This window comes from Erigeron canadensis, chromosome 5 (assembly GCF_010389155.1).
Source record: "Erigeron canadensis isolate Cc75 chromosome 5, C_canadensis_v1, whole genome shotgun sequence".
NCBI classification, from domain to species: Eukaryota; Viridiplantae; Streptophyta; class Magnoliopsida; order Asterales; family Asteraceae; genus Erigeron; species Erigeron canadensis.
This window is the reverse complement of record NC_057765.1, coordinates 34,296,651-34,318,513: the sequence shown is the minus strand read 5'-3', so window position 1 is coordinate 34,318,513 and position 21,863 is coordinate 34,296,651. Positions and strand designations below refer to the sequence as shown.

Genomic DNA, 21,863 nt, shown 5'->3' with positions numbered 1-21,863 from the left:
CTTCCTTTCATTGATCAGATTTTAGAGAGACTTGCAGGTAATAAATATTTTTGTTTCTTGGATGGGTTCTCAGGGTACTTCCAAATACCCATTGATCCCAAAGACCAAGAAAAGACCACATTCACATGCCCATTTGGTACTTTTGCTTACCGGCGAATGCCGTTTGGCTTGTGTAATGCCCATTTGGTTCGCATAATTTTTGGAATTCAATGGAATTGGAATCTGAATTCCATTCCATATCCTGTTTGGTTCACAGAATGGAATTTAGATTCCATTCCATGACTTGTTTGAATCGTAAGGAATTGGAATTGGAATCCTTTGAATTCCATCATAGGAAGGAATTCAAGATTCCTTAGCAAATTGGATTGAAAGTTTATTCCAATAGAATTCACAATTTTACTCTTCTAAAATTATTATTATGTTTTATTTCATAGATATTGTATTTTTCTCTTACTATTATTTATAATAATAATAATAATTATAATAATTACTAATACTATAAATTATATAATTAATATAATAATAATTAGTTATTATTGTTATTATATTATATTATAATATAAATATAAATAATTATTATTAATAAAAATAATAAGTATTATATATAATAATAGTCATTATTATAATTAATAATAATAATAATTATAATTAAATAAACATAATTACTATTATCAATTATTATTACTATTATTATTATATTAATTTAAATAATACTTATTATTAATATTTATAATAATTAAAATTATAAAAATTAAAAATGATTATTATTAGTATAAATAACAATTATTATTATTATTATTATTATTATTATTAATATAATAGTTTAATAATAATAATAATAATTTTTTTTAGTTTTAATTAATATTATTATAATAGTTAATATATATTAGTTTATTATAAAATTGATATTTATTATTATTCAACAATAAGTCAGAATTTTATATAAATTTACTTCTATTTTATAAAAGTTTATTTTTATTTCATGTAAAATAATTATTTAATAAATACTAGTTATTTACTTTATAAAATAATAATATTAGATGATAAAAAGTTTATTATTTTATAAAGTTATTTATTATATTATAATATTTTTTATTATTTTATAAAAATTAATAATACTTTATACACATTTATAACTTTTTTTAATAGAAAGTACTACTATTTAAATTTTATAAAAATATGTTAATTATAATTCATTCAAATTCCAATTCCATGAGATACCAATCCATTCAGTTTCCAATTCATTTAAATTTTAATTTCTTTGACAGATTTCAATTCCTTCAAAAAACATTCTGCGAACCAAACGACCCCTAAGAAAAACTTCCATTGCATGGAAAGAAACATTTGGTAAATTTGATGCTATTCCGTACTTGAACTTTTAAACTTTTAAGATTTGGTACAACTTTGAGAGTGGTGGAGTGGTTTGGAGTTCCATTGATGACCTATAGGTCTCAGGTTCGAATCTTTATTCCATCAACTTTGAGATATAGGTAGTCCTTCTATAAGGGCTTGACTTGGGTATACTCAGGTTTAAGTCTGAGGAGGCAGGGTTTACCCCTATTAATCGTCGTGCCTCCGGACGGATTAGTAGGGGTTTTTTCCCCCATTGGGTATTTGAAATAGGCATTTCTACTTCGAGGGAACTCTCTAGCGCGGTCTCGGTTAAGACAACGTATGCTAGACATCTCGTTGTCGATTCGCGACACGAAGTTTTCAAGTGAATTAACATTTCAAAAAAAATAGAAAATTCACAAGACTACTCATATATATAAGTTGTAGCATTCTTCATAAAATCACTTGGATCTTTGAAAAAATTTGATCAAGATATTCACGTATTTTACTTGATCCAATAATTGGATTTTACACGCAAAGAACCTTGTTATAAAAAATATAGGATATTGAAGTGGAACAATTTCTTCACTGAATTTCACTTGTTCATAATAAAAATCAGAAGAAAAAAAGAAAAGCAGCTAAAATTCGATCTATAAGCTGTAACAAAAATCCCGACTTCTATGTATCGTAAACCGTCTTTATTTTACCCGTTTTCTTCAAAGCAACGTTAGTTTTTGATCCTGTGTACTCTTCTAGACATTTTGATTCTTGAAACCAGAGAATACTAGCAATATAAATGCTAAGAACGAACCCAAAAGAATCTTAACAGCATACCCGACCGGATCTTCATTGAAATTTTTGGGCCTACTATCACTTGTGGAGGTTGTCATTGCTGCAGCAGAAGGTAAGGCTTCGATAACTGCATCCGCTAAGTCAGTAATGAAAGAGGATGTACACCCAAGAGCAGGGACACGACCCCAATTTTCGACGCCAGATTCAAGGGCCAACTCCTTGTACTCCATATCTATCTCTTCAAGTGTCTCTATGTGTTCGCTCACAAAACTGAATGTTCACAATTGCATATACCAAGTTAGCATCAACAGATTGACAATACACGTGTCTGCTTGGACGCGAAAAAAACTCCAAAAGGCTAAAATCTAATTTTTAGAGAAAGAGTTGGGAGGTTTTATGCAATTTCAGCAACCCATTTGAGTCGCTCATTTCAAGCATTTTTTTTACCAATTCAGCCCATTAGAAATAAAAAAAACCTAAAATGACCCATGCATAAGCAAATGGATTGAAATTTCCCATCCACATTGTGGGCATATGAGTTTGCGAGATAGATAGAGCAACTCATGAAATGGAAATCAATTAATTAAAATTTGTGAAACCTACAAAGTTTATAAAGATGTTCCCTACTTACCAATAAATCCACATTACGCTCGGAAATGACAAAATAAAGTATGAGCCAAACTAAAACATCAATCTACTAGCATGCAACGATGATTATGGAATAATAGATTACTTTAACATAAGACGTTAAGAACTACCCAAGAAAAGGAAAGGACACAACTTTCACGGGAAACACTCATAACAGGGTTCAGGATAGGCATTTCAATATGCACTGAGACCTTATCAGCAGACTAGATCAGAAAAAGAAACATTACAAAAAATTGGAATTGAAGCACATAGGGAATATGAAAGAAGGGCAAAATTGATGATTTATTGGTAAATTACATAATTAGTAGACACCTACAATGTTAATTGTTTCATCAATCATGGTTGAGGTAATACTGAATTAGTTTTTGTAGTTGCGCACATATATTCATTAGGGAAATAACACAGAAATCCGGGTCTACCATAATATTAAACATTCCATCAACAGAAAACTAGCCAAACAATAGATAAAATTGATAATTAGCAAAGGTTTTGGTCTAGATTGTTACCTAACAGGAACTGCAAGGAGACTCTTCACACCTTGTTTGCCAAGATCAACAAGTACTTCGTCAGTGTAAGGCTTCAACCACTGAACCGGCCCAACTCGACTCTGATAAATAAAAAACAAGCGAAAATGAGGAATGCAGTCAGCAATAAAAGAACCATCATAGAAACCCAACTGTTATACAGTTTTTCATTCTGTCTACTCGTTTATCTTCAAAAAGATCAAAAGAACTATTTAGGATGAGAATGACAGTTTATAAGAAAATGTAAACAAATACTAGGAGAAAGAAAAAAGATAACCATGCAATGAACTTAAATGGACTACCTGATAAGCCAATTTGTGGTCATTGTCAATTCCTCTTGCCTTGAGTTCTTGCATGATTAAGTAAATGCATTCCTCCATCTGATCTTTATATGGGTCCCCAGCATCTCTAACATAGGTAACTGGTACCCCATGGGCACTGAAGAATATCATGACCTGCAAATTTCGTAATCACCACAATTATGGAACTAAACTAAAAGCCAAGATTAGTAACTCTCAGATATCATATTATTCTACTGATTATCTAAAGGTCATATTCTACTGATTATCTAAAGGTCAAAAGGAGAGGTGACCAAAAAGATGGGGATAGTAGAAGGTCAAGACAGGTAAATTTTGTAACAGTCAGGAGTCCGGACGATCCAACACGCACTATGTAGCCCCCCCCCCCCCCCCCCCCCCCCTTTTCCCTCGTAATCTTTTGGTCACGTAATATCTTAGATCATGAAATCTTTCGACCTCGTGTGTATTGTTTGTTGATTTTACCATTGTTGTCATGGTATATTTCACGGTAGAACCTTTATACCACAAAATCAATGAAATCTTTCGACTGTGTACGTATTGTTTGTTGATTTTACTATTGTTATCAGTTCTCTTTGAAGCTTTTTGTTTATTTTACCTATGTCATGCGTCAGAAAAAAAGGACAACCCAAATTGACCAATTAACAAGTAAATGGGTCGAAATTGCAAACTTTAAATACATAAGCAATATGAAAATGAACTGACCTCCTCAGGTGAGCCAAAACTTTGTAATTCCTTCTCAATTAAGTCAGCCATAGACTTGACATAACCCACACGCTGATACCAAGACTGGATAATAGCAACAGGAAGCCTTGACAAAATCTTGTCCTCCCTGCATGCATTTCAAAGAAACTTGGTTACAACTGTGCAGCAATAAGATGGCTACCATAAAACAGATCCAAATTTAAATTTATAAAATGCAGTCATAATATTACCTAAAGAGGCTTTGTAGAAGACGAATACTTGAGCCAGTTGTAGAAATAGAAAATTGAGGATAAAGAGGAAGCACAACAAGCTTTGTTATATTATCTCTTTTAATCTGCAATGGATAACAATCGGTATCAGCTTTAATAGTTTGAACAAGTAAATCAAGAATAATCCTCAGTCGTCTCTACTCTGGCTTCTGCTGGCCTTATTATTGATGCAAGTTATGACCTCTCAGTAAACTTTATGAAAAAGAATTTCCAATCTTCGATTTTTACTTAGATGTCAAAAGTTATATGTACATATTACCTTTGCTTAACACAAAAGTTGACATGTTTATTAGATTAAGTAAAAGAAAATCTTTTAGCAGATTGCAGTTTCTTAAACCATTTGCAAGTTATAAAATCCTGTTCAACAGGGATTTTGATAATACATTCAAAGCATGAACTTTCACATAAAATCTAGAAGAAACAGAGTGTGATGGCCACATGATACAAATTATAATGTCAAACTACATTAAATGGTAGTCCAGCATTTATACTTGCCTGCTGAACAGCTTCTTCGGTGAACGGGTGCCAATAACGCATTGCAACATAGACATTAGCAGGTACTTCCTTTGCTTCAAGTGCCGTTTTTAGAGCATCAGCCTGCAGCAAACATCAATACTAAGAACATGTTATTAATTGCAACATAGCAAACAATATAAAGATATAGGAATGAATATGTAGCTGGTCTATTGTCTCAGATCCAATATTATAGATATCCTAAATTGGCTTAGTCATTATTATATTTGGTGTATCTACTTCATGTTAATATGATGATTTTTCAGATACATACACAGAAAATAACAAAAACGTTGCATCGAGTCAAATATATTACCTGCTCATCTGTTATCTTTCGCAGAGGGGAGCCACCTCCAATGGAAGCGTACCCTTCTTTACTTTTGGGTGCCCTAAGTGTGGAAATGAGTTGTGCTAAGGGTCGTTGTAGAAACCGAAACAACCTTGGAAGACGAATGATATCCTGTCCCAACATATACCGATATTATTTTATGTACAACAAAAATATGGAACTAGCATTAAATCATATTTTGCACAACATACCGGGTCTGCAAATAGATTATACAAAAAGGGCTGAACATCATTAAGAGTCTCTGGGCCTCCAAGATTCAAAAGAAGTACTCCAACCTTTTCTTCCTCAACATGTGAATGAGATTCACTAGAAGTTAAAGGATGCGTCCAAACCCCTGCAGAGCAAAACGTCTTTCCAGCTAAACTTCTATTCTGAAGTGGTGTACGCGATTGCAAGTTTGGGAAGGTGCTTCCAGTTATATCAGAACTCAAAGATGATCGACATTTGACTTCACATGCATGACTGCAACCAGGAGCTTGAAGTTTAGTTGCAACAAATAAACCGTGATTCAAATTTATCAGTAGTCACTCTATCATTGATCAAGGGTCGCAAATATATGCATATATCGGCATGTTTTCAAGTACCCACTCACATCTCCTATATGGAATTAGTGATAACGAAAGCACACTACACATTAGTAAAATGAGCTGCAAAGAACCACAAGGGTGGTGGCCTAATGATAAAATCTCCTTATCTAACGGTGAAAAATACCTAGAGGTCCCAAGTTTGACTCCTAGGGGTAAAAATATATATCCCTTGTGGCCATTGAGGTTCACCCGTGAGGAATCCGGGCTACTCGCAAAGCGGGTGGTCGCCATGGGATTAGTCAGCTTGCAAAGCAGGTCAGATACCTAGGTTAACAAGAAATGAAGAGCTGCAAAGCGTCGTCTATCTTAACACATACACCATCATCTGCTAGTCATATAATCATAAACTTTGACTATATAATCATCCTAAATTTTAAGAAAGTCATAAACTTTGACTTTATAATCATACAAAATTTGAAAAAAGCTTTCTCACATTACGTCTTCTTTAACCATCATCCGAACGGCACATGTGGGATCTTAAGGGGTGTTCGGAATTACTTATAATAACTGCTAATTTTGTTATACCATTTCATTTTGGTTTTTGGGATTACTTATCAAAAAACTGCATATCTGATTAACCTACTAAAACCAAGTCAAGCATTCAGACCTTGAAGCTAATTATCCAGCTCTACATTTACTATCGGTCCATGTCGATATACGTGTCGATACAATCAAACTGAAAATAACCTTCTTAACATGTTCAGCAGCATCACATTTACTTACAAAATGGGTCATCTTTGTTTTTATCATTTACATATACAATCTGAATATTTAATATTGTAATGATCTGCTAAAACGTTCACAATTCCAAAACAAATATCATATAAAACAGAATAAAAATTATATGAAAAATCACACAATTTATTACTTTAGAAAAAGAAAAAAATATATAGCTCAACTTACAGAGAAGGATTCGATTTTGAGAAATGAAAACTGGGCAAAGAATTCAAACTCGTTGCTGCATCCATAATTTTATTTAATCTTTTTTCTTTTTTTTTTTTAAAGGAGAAATCAAGAAATTAGAGGGTTTTTTTTTCTCTCTTTGAAGGTTGGTATAGAATAATATAATAATATTATTATTATGAGATTTTTTTTTTTTAATAATAAAGTGAGTATATTATAGAAAGATGCATATATATATATACGTGTTTTTGTATGAGTGATTTGTATCGTGGCTGAAAATTAATCACTCGATTTATGACTAACTTAATTTGCATACGACTGACTGTTTTCTTATTCAAAGTTGGGGGGCAGGCAGGCGACTAAATGACACGTTATTCGTGTCTCAACCTTTCTTTCTTTTTCAACCAAACAAAACCAAACCCATGTTACCTAAACAAACTTACTCCAATGTCAACAAGGTTGCTAATCCAACCCATATATAAGGGAACCTTAATTAGGCCAAGATCGTACTAGGCCTATTAAAGATTTAAGTATTCAAGACGACCCAAAAAAAAAAAAAGAAAAAAGAAAAACGTCTAGCCTTTAGTAAATTTAAATATATAAACAAATTTTTTTTTTAAAAAAATGTTATAAAATTTTGAGTTAGGGTTTGCCCAGCATGGACCTAATGTGGTCTTTTAAAAGGGTGAGTGTTGTTTTCTTAAAAGATAAAGGCAAGTATGGAGATTTTTAGTAAAATTTTTAATTTTTTACTAATGAATATTGAGGATGTTTTAATGTTTAGGAATAATAAAAACTTTTGAATATTGAGCATACAAAGATAGTATAAGCTTTCTAAACCAAGCAATCCGTGAATTTGGAGTGATAAATGACAAGCGTGTTACGTTTGGGTTGAATATTTTGAAGTAATGTGTTACCGAATTCATATATTTCAAACCAAACCTTACTCGTGTAGTTCATTGTGTCAATAGCTTGAAACACAACTTAATCGGTTTAATAATTAAGTTTTATAAGCATAAAAAAACACATAAACCTTTTAGGCAATACACATATAAGAAATAAACATAAAAACAGATAATCGGTTTATTAACAGCCCAAACCAACCACTCACGGCTAAATGATAAATGGTAAACAAATACTAACATTATAGCTAAAAAGGGATATAAGGTCAGGTTTTGAACCTTTAGATTTCACTTTTTTATTTACGTAGTCTCTCTATCACTAGACTATAATCCCAAAAACAAAAGCAAATACGAGTAATTCATTAAACATTTAGATTAACCCAAAATAAATAAAGAAAGAAAAGTAGTCCAATGACAAGCGTTGACGAAGCATGTACCCAAGCAAGCCAACACACACGCCACCTTGAAGCCAACTCATGGGATCCACGCCACCATCGTGTCTACACACACGCACTCTTTTATTTTTGTGCAAGTATTTTTATTTTTTTTTGTGAACTAACTACCTTCACAAACTACTCTTAGATATGGAATTAACCAACACATTAAAGTACTAAACCCATATATCTGTTGTGGATCTGAAAGATGATCATATTGGCAAATGGCAAATGATGCCAACAAATCTCCTACTTACCAAGAAAGGGGACCAAGGTAACGGAAAAGGACTATAAAGGCGAGGGGGTGGGCACCGAAATGGAGCAGTACCGAGTATGCGGTAATATCAGTCCCTATGATTTGACATTGTCCAACATGCGGCATTGACATCCTAAATCGTCATAGGTATGCCGCTTAATCGGCATGTCACACATTTTTAAACGCGCATGGGCATCACCCCTTCACTTTATTAATTAATATTTTTTTGGTAGACTTTTGAACATACTTTTATCAACCACCCTCTAAAAATTGACATGTTTTGGCATGTATGATATGACATGATTAATTGGTTGTTGCAATGCCAAATTCTGGCATCTTGACAGCCACCCCTGTATAAGGTGCAATCCCACTATTTTGCAAATCCAAATTTAAATGCATTTTATTTCTATTTACAACATTTCTTCTTGCCATAGTCTATGTGATACAACTCGATCTACAATCTTATCCCGAGCCTATATTACTGTGAGCCACTTATGAATCCTATCGACGAACCCAACGACCAAAAAAGGCCAATGAATAGAAACAAAATGTTGATGCCAAAGATCTCCTAGACGTTTAGCCGATAATTAAAACTATACCTTTTTAAGACCTATATTCCAAACCCATTTTGTTCACGAATGTAAGTTTACTTGCATACAAATGACATACTTTCGGGATGCTGATTGCTGGAATCTGCCCAGCACCTTAAAAGTGAAAAAGTCTAGACCAGAAAGGCCAGTAGTGTATAGTGAGTTAGTGACCATGTCTACGGATCTCTAAATTTCCTTCAGTGCACACAATCACCCTTTTGAAATGGCAAAATTTTTCTGTATAAGTGTTTGATGGAATAGCAATCAACCCAAATTCTCCTTTAGTTACATCAAAACATACTACTTTTTTTCCATTAATATCTGTAAAGTAATTGAACAGCAAATGCAGACAATGAGAATGTGGGCCTTGATGACCAAATGTAACCCAACCATGAGAAAATAGCCTTCATGGTGTATTTCTAACCAAGAGTTTGTATGAGAAAATAGCAACCAACATTAATATCATAATATGTCTCTGTTCCAAAAGCATAAAATCTCTATATCCATTAGGAAGTTCTGGTCTAATGATCCGATAACTATACCTAAACCTCCAAGGGGACATTTTATACTAATCCAACTGTACCTTTTAGATCAGCCAACTGACCACAAAGTAAAAAAAGACATACTCATTCTTGATTTTGGGAGAATTAATCATCATTAACATTCTATGGTTTTGATATCACAACCAAAAGATTACTCAGCGTTAAACTGACCACGAACACTTTTGAAATAGTAACACATATCAACCCGTCTTGGGGACCAAGAGCTAGAAGAAAAGAATTGCACAAGCACTTGAATTATACAATTCAAAACTACATATCATATAAAATATGCTCATCTTTTTGAAGATCAGAAACAACAATCGCAATCAAAAGGACAGAGACGGGTGCCTCCGGCATCTGGCTTACCGAACCCTAGCTCTTCTTCTCTGTAAATTGTTAGTCCGTCTGCAGTTTTCCTCCTGGGTTTAGCAGGTTGTTCATTTTCAAACATATCCACATTAGACCCTCCAGATTTTTTCATTTTTTTCTTTCGTTTCACAGATGATGAATCATCTATTGAATCTTTACTGGGTTCTTTATCCAACTTGCTAGGCTTCCCGGCAACACCTTCTGCCATTTTATTGATTTTCTGCTGCTCAGGTTTCTTTCTTTTCTTAGAAAATATATCTTCGATTTCCTTTCCAAATGTCCCGGGTGTAGAGGATTGTTTCTCCTTTACTATGCTCGGTTTCAGTGACACTGGTTTTGGTGCCTTAGATGAACTCTTTTTCGGCATTTCCCAACGAGCTACATCAAGATTCTGTAGGCCAGATTTTGATTTCTTAGATGAATTCTTTTTAGGCATTTTCCAAGTCACAAATCTGCAAAATAGGATATCTAGATACCTTTAGAACGAAATATTTCTACACTAGGAGTATAAAACTATAATTTAAGGCTCTGCCACATAGTTTCTAGATCGGACCAATGAGCCATTAACATAAATTGCTTCTCATATATTCTTCATCAATTTCGTTAATTGGCTATTTTCCTAATACATACAGCCTATATGCAAGAAAATTTTTGCATAACTAGACACACCATTCAATCTTGCCAGCCAAAGGAATAACATGATAAAAGCACAAGTCACGAAAGCCTTTAACTTGTAATTGTTATTGTATTATTGTATTGTGATTAAAAAGGATTACAAGAGGCTATATTTATAGAGTAGCCTAAACTGATACATAGAAACTAATATATGGAAACTTGATATATAGAAACTAATATATGTCTAATACTTATGAACAGAACGTCAATGCCAGAGATCTCCTACAAGTTTACATGAGAGCAAAAACTAGCCCTTTTGAGCCCTAAAATGAAAACCCCTTTTAAGTAACAAAGTATATTAGACGTTCATCTATAACTGCCTGAATGCAAATCAGAAAAGAGGTAACACTTAATCATTTCTAGACTTCCTATATCACAAGACACTACATACGACAAGCCACATACAGTCAATACTGGTTATATGGTCATCGGTCTCTTGGATTCTTCTGCAAACTGATATAATTGTTCACCTAATAATCATCAAACTACGAATTTAACTAGCTACAGCAGGGCAAGTTGATTCCAATTAGCCCTTTACTTTTTACATATATGATTAACTAATGCAAGTAGTATATATACTACTAAGTTATACACAATGTGGGACTCTACTTATCATAACTCGTTAAATAAGTCTCTTGGTACGTATTTTCCGTCCCCATCGTTCACTCAAATGACTTGGTAAATTGGTGGTATAATACTTGCATTGGTTAATCATATATGTAAAAAAGTTAGAGAGCTAATAATAATACTCAAAACCATCTATGATAAACAATTAAGAAATAATCAACCTTAAATTGACAATATCAACAAAACTATTACCAAAATCAAACAGCTAAAAGAGATAAATAAATAAAAGTAATTTATATACTATATCAGCAGCAGGACCTTTATTACACAAGCATGAAAAATGTGGGAAGTGAAGAATAAAGGTAATTAGTAGTAATTAATTATGATTTATATATATAAGAGCATACATACATAAAAACAAGAATGGGATGGAAAAGACGTCGGTCAAATGATTGCGACAAAAGTGGCGGCGCCGGAGAGAAGGAAAGATGGAATGAATCGCAAGCGAACAGAACACAAACACCGGATAATCCTAAACCTTAAAACGTCCGAAATAATTTGTGGGGTGTTTGGGAGTGCTTTTTTAAGGTTGTTTTGTTAGGTTTATAGCCTTTCTAGAAGGTTATTTTCAGCCAGATATAATAAATCTTTATAACCTAGCATAGTACAAAGTAAGATTAAATCTACTTTTTTTTTTTTAATCGGTGGTGTTCAATGATTTTTAATAGTGATAGAAAATAATGTTTGTTTCCATAAATAAGATATTATTATAACTTATAATAAATTAAATTGGTACAATATTGATAATTTATAATTTTCATGTGTTAAAAACATTCAAAAATTAAGAAAGTATGTATACAAATAAAAATAAAAATACTTTATAAAGGAGAGATATAGAAAGATATATTGCATTTACCTTGCATAAAAATTCATTTTTGCATTTCTGCATTTTAATTGTTTTCCTGTGTTACTATTTACAAATGTAATTTATTAAAATTTTGAGATTTGATTTACGAGTCTCAAAGTAACGCCCCAACTTATAAAACATTGTGGGAAGATCTACTAACCAAGGTTCTACACTTCTACTCCATAACCGAAGATAAATGAGTATATTCATAGTAAAAGCCAATGCTTATACACCCGTTTCAAGTGAAACTTGAACCCATAAATTCTTGGTTAATTGGTCACAGCGATAAAGATTGCCTGTTTTTACTCATCGTCCTTAGGAAACAAACTAAGAATGAATATGATGCTTTTCTTTACGTTAAAAGAACATATTTCACGACGACTAGAATGTAGTGATGCTATGTTACATACATGCAGCAAATGCTTTTCAAGAGTTGATAGTGTTGGTATAAGAGGTTTTCCTAGCTTCGATAGAATCCATTATGACTGATGTTTCACCATGCATCACGACTTTTCCGTCTTCCATATACACAGCACCATCTGCATACTCTAGTTCTTCCAGTCGGTGCGTTACCCATAATGCAGTCACATCTTTAGAACTACTCAATGTGTTCTTCACGGCTTTTATCACCCCAATCTGATAAACAGTAGATCATTAAACTACTTGATGGATTAATAATTAAAACAAGATGAGAAGTTTGATTGTTTTAAACAATATTTTTAACTAAATTAAGGTGGCAAGAGGGAACGGGTTGGGCTACAGTTGTTAGTACGAAACTAATGAAAAGTTCTATAAACAAATAGCATGTCAACGATCATAACAATATAAAAAATTCAAATTAAATGATTCAGGAGGCTTTTTGCTCATAATACACTTGGTGCAACTTTCATCACGTAACCTATGCGAACCATTTGACCAGTTTTCTTTCAAGCTAATTAGACGATTAACCTTTATTAAGAATTAACAGAGAGGGTCTCAACTCTCAAGTGCAATATATGATAATAAAATACATGATAAGAAAAAGAAATACACGGAAATGTAGAAGTTGTGCACAATTAATTTGAAAACTGCAGTCAAAGTATAAAATCTACTGATGAAATTAAAGTTAAGACTTTGCCGGATATTTCAGTAGGTTGAATAGTGATGGCCTATGTTTCAGTTGGGAGATTTTGATCAGTTGGGTTTGTTGTCTAGTCATGAGGGCATTTGCTTGTAATGAAATACAATGCGCTAACAATTTGGATGCTGCTGTTGTTAACTTCTAATTGCTCTTAGAAGCTTTGTATAGTAATAGTACGAAGTATAGTAGTATGTTTTTAGACCTTTGTGTAAGCTTAGTTGTCTGTATAGGTTGGTGATGGAATAGGTAGAATCATGAAAGGTGTAACTATGTGAAGTTTTTTGGATAAAAACTCTCACCAAAAAAAAAACTAAGATGAAAAAACCTGATACACCCATCAATATCACCTGAGCAGGATATTTTAATTAGACGAAGAAAATACTAGTTTGACTCTATAAGAAAGATAATACTAACTATATGATGACCCCAAGGAGCAAAGAGTTTGTTAACATTATGTTTAGTGGTCTGCTATTTCAATTTTAAACTTGTACAATTCCAATTAATATTATCTTCATACTCACAAACTAGATGTTCCAACATCTCCAATCATGTTTTTAGGCGTCTAACTAACAGCTAAGCACAAATGCCCTTCGGGGATACCTAAAAATGAAAAATAAACCTCAGCCAGATGATGGGAACATCCCAACCTCATCCTTCTTGGGGACCCCATATGCTTACACCAACCAAACAACAGTTTCAGCCCAGTTTTTCAGTGACACGGTATGTCCAGGTAAATTTGCGCTATTGAATCAGCAACATATGGGCAGGTTAACTCTATTAGCAATTCACATTTTGGGAGGACAATTCACAGTTCTCTCTTTCTTACTAAACATATCGGATTTCATTCAACCTTCCTCTCATTTCTTCACAGGTAGCAGTGAAAATATAAAATGAATCTTAAAGATCATAGCTTTGAATGTCAATATATAAAGAGAAGACACAAAACACATCTCCACAGATTGGTGTTAGTTCTTATATATTTCCAGAGTATTAATTAAACTCTTAAGAGTCATACATATTGGTGTAAGTTCTTTTCCAGAAGGAACTATTGTCGAGGAATGATGGTGGACATGATAAAAAACTAATTTTGTTAATGCATGGATCAAAGATAGTCAAGACAAAACTTAAAGGAAGAAAGTAGCAAAACTGCAAAAGGGTTTGCACATTCACATAAATCGAAAAGTAATAACCCATACCTGATCGCTTTCATCTAAGAAAGTTGTGAGTTCATCTAATAACAATACTTTACATTCTTCGACCAGAGCACCAGCAATTGCAACCCTTTGTTTCTGACCCCCACTAAGAGTTTGTACCGGTCTCTGACAACATTAAGCAGTCGAGAATGAATAAATAAAGGTACAACTGGTCTCAACTAAGACTCTGTAACATTATATAAGTTACCTAGTAACCAAGGATCGCAGGAAACTCAGTAGTACTTTTTCAGTAAAAGGCCATCACCCCTAGTTAGATTTTATATCATAGCAAATAAAGCAGGCGCTTGACTGAGTTGTCAAGACGACTTACATCCCATGCACATACGTGCAACGACCAAAATATAAGAAGTGGCATACCACTTTCACAGATAAAGCAAGCTTTATGCTAGACAAAAATAAAAAAATAAAAATTGGATGACAAAAACAGTAGTAAATATCATAGTAAACATATCTTCTACAAAAAACAAAGCAAACGTTCAACGTTGCATGACAACTGGTCCTCGAACCAAGTTACATAAATGGTCAATTGACCTTTCCCACTACAGTTTAACCATTTTTTTTAAATATACAAATTTCAGCCATACTTCTATGTTAGTTATTTCTCAACATACAACACTTTAACTGATTAGAGGTTTTTCAGACTTTCTCCAAGGCTAATTGGTTAATTTATTTTCAAGAGGATTTCAGATTGTTATTGGAAAGAACAAATTGATCCAAACATACTTGCATATCGCAGATTCGCAATAAAAAGAAGGACCCTACTGTGTAAAAATGACAACACATGTGATTATGTAAATGACATACTTGTAAATATTCATACATGCCCACAGCAGTCAATGCTTTTGCCACTCTCATTTCTGTTTCGTCATTAGTCAGGTTAAGTTGTCCAAGGCCAAACGCCACATCGGCTTCTACAGTCGGCATGACTACCTAATTCAGGGTTTTTAAAAGCATAAAACTTAAGAGCCCTTGAGGTAATCCACACACAGATACACAATCATAAATGAAGATATACGGGTCGTTTTGCAATACGTATTGCTAGTTGGCACTAACCTGGTGATCTGGATTTTGGAAAACGTAACTTCTAGGTTTCCTCACATCCACAAAACCATCTGTCGGGCTTAGCAGACCTGCCAAGATCTGCACAACATTTACTACATCAATAACTTATTTAAGTTGATTGACAGAACCCAAGATTTGGAATATAGCATATCATAAATCACAATTCAAATGACGCATCCAACTTTAAAAAACATTGTATTTGTAAGATAAGCTCAACTTTCGATTTTCAGGTCAAACAGCCACTACACTAATTTATTGCTCATATAACATAATCATAAGGTAATTAGAGTCCTTTATCTTATAACAACATTACATATGAATCAAAGTTAGTACTTTCAGTACGGACATTTGACGATTTACTCTTTATCCATTTCACCACCAACAAACGTTTCAAATTTCAGTATTTTGCATTACAACAAGTCATATCAGAAATGGTAGTTGCCACATTATGACAAACACTTTCATATTTACAAGAAAAAATTTACCTTGAAAAAAAAAAAGTAAAATTCACTCATTTAAGAAAATTTTAAGTACCCTTGACATTGTGTAAAACACCGGAGGAGGTCGAGTCTTTGACTCAGATGTAACCGACCTAACCGGGGTATTCTGTGGCTAACTATTAACTACTAACTCGCTATTAAAAAAATAAAAAAATAAATAGGTATTATATAAAGAAAAAAATTATAATAATATTGTACCTTCAAAAGAGTAGATTTGCCACATCCATTAGGTCCAAGCAACATCCAAAACTGCCCACGTGGAATTTTCAATGAACAATCTTTTAAAATAGGAATAAATCTCCCCTTTCCATTGCTGATTGAGTAGCTTATATTATTACTTTCAATTGCATAATCACAATTATCACCACCAACACCAATATTATTATGATAATTATTATTATTCCTGTATTAGATATACAGGAAAAAAAAAATAGTAAGCAAATTAGTATGAGTAATTAATTAAGACAGTAATTAACAAATTAAGTGGGATAGTTACCCCAGGTGTTCGATGAAATGCCGCAATGAAATTACCTGGTTCGATACAGAGGTTTAGAGGCGCCAAAAGGAACACTTATGTTCATATTAAAATTACTCTGTAGCTTGCTTGGTTTACAGTAACATTGCCTCAACAAAGTTTGGGGGAAAAAAGAAAAAAATATATTTGCTTGGGTTAGGATTATTGCAATTCACTCCTTTAAGTTTTTGCTTCTTTACATTATGTTGGAAACTAATGTTTATTTATAGTATATTACTAGATATTGGGGAAATTCGTGAATAACGAACAGATAACCGGATATAATCAAATTCTGAAAGACGTATAATCACTTTCAGATTGAATCAATTTGGCAGTTCACCCAAACTATTCAATCGGATATAATTCAGAGAATTAAGAACGTTCTGTGTGTTTATTATTTGAGAGAAAAGAACCAGAAAGAAGGAAGAAAGAGAATGATCAGAAATCTTGTTACGGGTTGTATAAATCCACCAAAAAGCAGTTATTTGCAAGGTTTCAAAATTGCCATTTTTAGTCCCTCAAGTTCCGAAAATTTAATTTTCGGAGGGATTTTTACTATAGCAATTTAATGGAAATAAAAAATTTCCGTTAATGGATTTTTACAGCTCGACCCTAGCCAGGGGCTCTGCCCCTTGGACCCCGCCAGGGGCTACCGCCCCTTGGACCCCCGTACCTTATTGGCTTCGCCCCTAAAGTCATAATAAATTCAAATAGGCGTGCACTCCGTACCACCAATCCTATATGATGTATTATTATGACAATACTGATCAAACAAGTTAACCCAATTACACTAAAATATCTAACACTAGATGGATGCTCGGGCATTACGACGGCTAAACGGTGATGTTTTGGGGATTTATGGCTGCGGTAGTAATAAACTGCGGTGGTTGACGACAATAGGTGGTTATGGTGAGATATGTGTGTTTGAATGTATGTTCAGTGTGGGCAAAGGGGAAAGTGATGAGCGTGTAGGGTTTTGTTTGTGTACAGTGGTATTTTTGGTAGAAAAAAAATTACTAATTTAAGAACTCCCAGTTTGTATTGTAAGGGGTTATAGAAATTAGTATATATTTTGTTAAACTATAAGTTTCAATAATTCATTCAAATCACATTATAACGATAACTTACACTGATCGTAGACGCCACCACCACCGCTGCCACTGTCATCGTTTGCTCTACGCGCCGCCACCAATTCACTACCCGTCACCACCACCATTACCTGCAAGATCATTGAAATTGACTAGAAGTCTTGAATTCACACCTTCAAAAATCAATTTATATAAACCATGATATATAATTCAGACATTCAGTTGATCATTTATAAAAGCTAAAAAGAAACTCAAAATAATTTTAAAAAAAAAAAAAAAAAAAAACACAAGAAGATTCAACATACATATATTGATACAATATATATACTAATGTCTCGAAATGTCAAGCATGTTTTGTTTATTTTTTCAGTGCTAGTTTTGCTATTGGCAGCTACAGATGGAGAGGCTGGTTTTTGCATAGCTAACGAGAGACGTGCTCTCCTTAGTTTCAAAGCTATGATCCTTTGGGACCCTTTGGATTTTGTATCGACATGGGGAACTAAAATGGAAGATGTTGATGACGAAAATGATTGCTGTAACTGGAAAGGAGTGACGTGCAGCAACGAAGAAGGTGATGACTGTAACACGTTTGGAGTGACGTGCATCAACGAAAATTCTCATGTGACGAGGCTTGACTTAGGTATGTGTGGTCTTAAAGGTGAGATTAGCCCTTCATTGCTAAACTTAACCCACTTGACTGATCTTAGCCTTAGGGGAAATTCCTTTAATGGAACCATTCCAAGGTGGATTGGTTACTTGACCGAGTTAAGTCACCTTGAACTAGCTGATAATTCTTTTAGTGGACCTATTCCTCAAGAATTAGGAAACCTCTCTAATTTGAAAACTCTATGGCTAGACGATATTGGAAAGAATTGTACAGTTGAAAACATAAACTGGTTGTCTCGTCTGTCTCATTTGGAGAGTCTTAATATGAACGGAATTTCTCTAGCCAGAGCAAATCATTGGGTAAACGCAATTCTTAGTCTCCAAAACTTAACAGATTTATATTTGGAGAGGTGTAACCTCTCACAGGTCATGCTTCCGTACTCTTCAACTTTGTCTGTCAATTCTTCATCTAATACGAGTAATATTTATTCCATTTATCTCCGTGACAATAATCTCAACTCCTCCATGTATACGTGGTTATTCCCATTAACTGGCAGTAGACTTTCCATACTTGCTCTATCGGGAAACAAGTTAGATGGAATACCAAAATATTTTGGAAAACTCTGTGGTTTGGAGTATTTAGATTTCACCAACAACTCCGCACTTGTCACATTTTCTGATTTTCTGAAAAGCTTGTCAGCAGGATGCACATCAGACATGTTAACCATGTTGGAGGCTTCAAGTAGCCAATTTACAGGGTCAATCCCCAATGACATCCAAAAATTTTCAACCCTACAAACATTGGTCCTAGATCATAATCAGTTAAATGGAACTATAAGTGAGAAAATGTGGGATCTGCCCGAGCTTTCTAGACTAGACGTCTCTTTCAATTCTCTTAAAGGTGCCGTCTTTGAAAAGACTGGAATATCACAGCCTAAATATCTAGACCTTTCAAACAACTTATTCCAATTCCAAGGTGTTCCTTCTGAAGCAAACATGTCAATCCTATCTTATGTAGAGCATTTGGATCTTAGCTCTTGCAGGCTAGGACCCCACTTCCCCATATGGATTCCAACATCTAAAATTCTTACTTCAATTCACTATCTTAATATCGCCAATAGTGGAATTTCAGGCACAATTCCTTTGGAGTTTCTGAACATGTTGAATTATTCGCAGTATCTAAATCTGTCTTCCAACAACATTAGCGGGGAAGTACCAGATTTATTTTCAAGTACTTATATTTCAGCATTAGATTTGAGCTCCAACAACTTCTATGGTCCAATAATGAATGTTTCTTCCCGTATACATATATTGGATCTATCCAAAAACAAGTTCTACGGAGGGATCTACTTTCTGTGCCAACTTGTTGGTACTTATGGGGTAACAACTCATATTGATCTCTCATATAACTCATTTTCCGGACAAATTCCAGACTGTTTGTTGCAATTGAAAGAACTAAGAGTTTTAAATTTAGCACACAACGATCTATCTGGAAGGATTCCAACATCTGTTGAATATTGGATTCAACTTGAAGTGTTGTATTTATACAGCAACCAGTTCTCTGGAGAATTGCCTTTGTCACTAAGCAATTGCAGTATGCTAACCTTTTTGGACTTAGGGGGCAACAGGTTTTCTGGTAGCTTGCCGGTTTGGATTGGTGACAACTTATCAAGATTGTATGTTCTTAGCCTTGGTTCCAATAATTTTATAGGAACTATTCCTTTGCAATTTTGTCAGCTTGTAAATCTCCAAGTTCTTGACTTGTCAATGAACAATCTCAATGGGACCATCCCGGCATGTATCAGTAATCTTACTTCCATGCTTCATGAAGAATTCTTATCGACAGCAAACGTACACAGATATGGTGTTCCCACATATGGTCGAAGCATGAAAGACTATGATTATGTTGACCAAGCAATGATCCAATGGCAAGGGATCAGGCGTGAATTCACTAACAATCTCAGATTGTTGAAAAGCATTGATCTATCAAGCAACAATCTAACAGGAAAAATCCCTAATGAACTAACCGATCTCCGTGGATTGCTTGCACTTAACTTGTCAAAGAACGCTTTACTTGGGGAGATTCCACAGGCAATTGGTCACATGAAACAACTTATAATTTTGGATTTATCAAGAAACAATTGTTCAGGAGCGATACCATCAAGCATGTCTCAGATGACTTCATTATCTGATCTAGACGTTTCATACAACAACTTGTCTGGGAGAATTCCATCAAGCACTCAGCTACGGTCCTTTAATTCTTCAAGGTACATTGGAAATGCAGGACTGTGTGGACTTCCCCTTTCCAACTATTGTCCTGGAGACAAAACATTACCAGTACCATCACCCGTTGCTGAAAGAGAGGGTGGTGATCAAGGTGACATAGATGAACTTGAGAGATGGTTTTATATTGGTGGAGCCGTTGGTTTTGCTACCGGATTTTGGATAGTGTGTATCACTTTCCTTGTCATCAGCCGTGGAAGATGTAAGTTCTTTCACTTTATGGATACCTTGGAAAACCGGGTTGATGTGAAGGTGTTGGAAGCAATATTTCAAAAGAAGGCACAGGAATAGACGAATAGTCATTTTCAATTACAAGCATCATATCTCTATCTACTTGTATTTAGGAAGGGTTTAAATCTCTATTATCATTGGTAAAAAAAAAAAGTCCGCCAACACCAGGGTGGACATTTCCGTGTGTTTATATCTTAGTGCATACCAAGTTTTTGTCACAATGCCACTGAATCTAGTTTCATTAAGATTGCAGTTTATATGGTATAGATTATAATGAGAGCTAAATTCTGCACACATAGTTTTTTAAGTCTGCTATAGATTATAAATTCTGCAGTTTAACAAGTATCTTTATTCAAAACTCTGTGTCTAATGTAGTAATGTTACTTGGGATTGGGATAATATTTACTATACCTGATGTCGGGATTGGGTTTTGTGGTGCAACGACTTTCAATGTTACTGATAACAATCAGCCACATAATGTACTTAGCAAGAAAATGAAACTGAAGTATTGTGACCAATGATGTATTTGCGCTTCTGCCATTTTGAGTATCGAAGAAATGTACGTCTTGTTAATCATTGTACCAACCGTAAAAATATAGTAAAAACCGTGCAACATCATAACATATATTATGGCTTTTCTGTAATTTGTGTGCACATAATCTGAACATATAGCCACATCATGTTCTGTTTTGATATTGTTGTTCAGTTGTATGGAATGTGGGCTGATAGTTTAGTAAGAAATGCAGTTATAGTGTGGGCGTTCGTATAATATGGGAGGACTGCATTGAAGAATGGAGAGTCGTCTTTTGCTAGAATACAATTGGCACAGGTTAACGAAAATGGCTAAATGAATTGAGGGTTGAGTGTGAAACTGTCTCAAATATTCTTAACCAATGCTTAGAACGTTAACACTATGACTCAGTGAGTATTTGTGATGGTTTATTTTTAATACCATTTGCTAAGTTGAGCATTGAAAGTTAAAAGATTGGAAATTGGTATGTAAATCACAGATATAACTTAGAATACAATTGGCACAGGTTCGATGTAATGGTGAGATGGACTCA

The 21,863-nt window shown here is 34.0% G+C and overlaps 4 protein-coding genes across 4 annotated transcripts; 1 reads left to right on the top strand and 3 right to left on the bottom strand.

Moving 5' to 3' along the window:
• Nucleotides 1-1,858: 1,858 nt before the first annotated feature.
• LOC122599299 (ferrochelatase-2, chloroplastic-like) lies at nt 1,859-7,075 on the bottom strand. The gene is made up of 9 exons (XM_043771794.1): nt 6,940-7,075; nt 5,641-5,911; nt 5,417-5,560; nt 5,083-5,184; nt 4,549-4,652; nt 4,319-4,445; nt 3,599-3,751; nt 3,279-3,379; nt 1,859-2,394 (listed from the first exon to the last, which is right to left on the bottom strand). The coding sequence occupies exons 1-9, from the start codon at nt 7,002-7,004 to the stop codon at nt 2,085-2,087; spliced, it is 1,377 nt and encodes a 458-aa protein (XP_043627729.1). The 5' UTR covers nt 7,005-7,075; the 3' UTR covers nt 1,859-2,084.
• Nucleotides 7,076-9,888: 2,813 nt separating this feature from the next.
• LOC122599301 (uncharacterized protein C6G9.01c) lies at nt 9,889-10,497 on the bottom strand. Its single transcript, XM_043771795.1, has one exon. It carries the CDS (start codon nt 10,466-10,468, stop codon nt 9,971-9,973), a length of 498 nt encoding a protein of 165 aa, XP_043627730.1. The 5' UTR covers nt 10,469-10,497; the 3' UTR covers nt 9,889-9,970.
• A 2,012-nt stretch (nt 10,498-12,509) lies between these two features.
• On the bottom strand, nt 12,510-16,714 carry LOC122600676 (ABC transporter I family member 10). The gene is made up of 6 exons (XM_043773430.1): nt 16,609-16,714; nt 16,276-16,480; nt 15,569-15,655; nt 15,320-15,445; nt 14,498-14,620; nt 12,510-12,817 (listed from the first exon to the last, which is right to left on the bottom strand). Exons 1-6 carry the CDS (start codon nt 16,656-16,658, stop codon nt 12,608-12,610), a joined length of 801 nt encoding a protein of 266 aa, XP_043629365.1. The 5' UTR covers nt 16,659-16,714; the 3' UTR covers nt 12,510-12,607.
• A 686-nt stretch (nt 16,715-17,400) lies between these two features.
• On the top strand, nt 17,401-20,859 carry LOC122601654 (receptor-like protein EIX1). The gene is made up of 2 exons (XM_043774396.1): nt 17,401-17,521; nt 18,050-20,859. The coding sequence occupies exons 1-2, from the start codon at nt 17,401-17,403 to the stop codon at nt 20,857-20,859; spliced, it is 2,931 nt and encodes a 976-aa protein (XP_043630331.1).
• The last annotated feature ends 1,004 nt before the right edge of the window (nt 20,860-21,863 follow it).

Coding starts and splice junctions, on each gene's coding strand:
- LOC122599299 (XM_043771794.1), bottom strand. CDS start 7,004: ATGGATGCAGCAACGAGTTTGAATTCTTTGCCCAGTTTTCATTTCTCA. Junction 3,752..4,318: donor GTTTTGGCTCACCTGAGGAG/GTCAGTTCATTT, acceptor CGAAATTTGCAG/GTCATGATATTCTTCAGTGC. Junction 2,395..3,278: donor CTCCTTGCAGTTCCTGTTAG/GTAACAATCTAG, acceptor GTGAACATTCAG/TTTTGTGAGCGAACACATAG.
- LOC122599301 (XM_043771795.1), bottom strand. CDS start 10,468: ATGCCTAAAAAGAATTCATCTAAGAAATCAAAATCTGGCCTACAGAAT.
- LOC122600676 (XM_043773430.1), bottom strand. CDS start 16,658: ATGAACATAAGTGTTCCTTTTGGCGCCTCTAAACCTCTGTATCGAACC. Junction 14,621..15,319: donor GCATGTATGAATATTTACAA/GTATGTCATTTA, acceptor TAATGTTGTCAG/AGACCGGTACAAACTCTTAG. Junction 12,818..14,497: donor TCTTAGATGAAAGCGATCAG/GTATGGGTTATT, acceptor ACTGTTTATCAG/ATTGGGGTGATAAAAGCCGT.
- LOC122601654 (XM_043774396.1), top strand. CDS start 17,401: ATGGATGCTCGGGCATTACGACGGCTAAACGGTGATGTTTTGGGGATT. Junction 17,522..18,049: donor TGAGATATGTGTGTTTGAAT/GTATGTTCAGTG, acceptor TTATTTTTTCAG/TGCTAGTTTTGCTATTGGCA.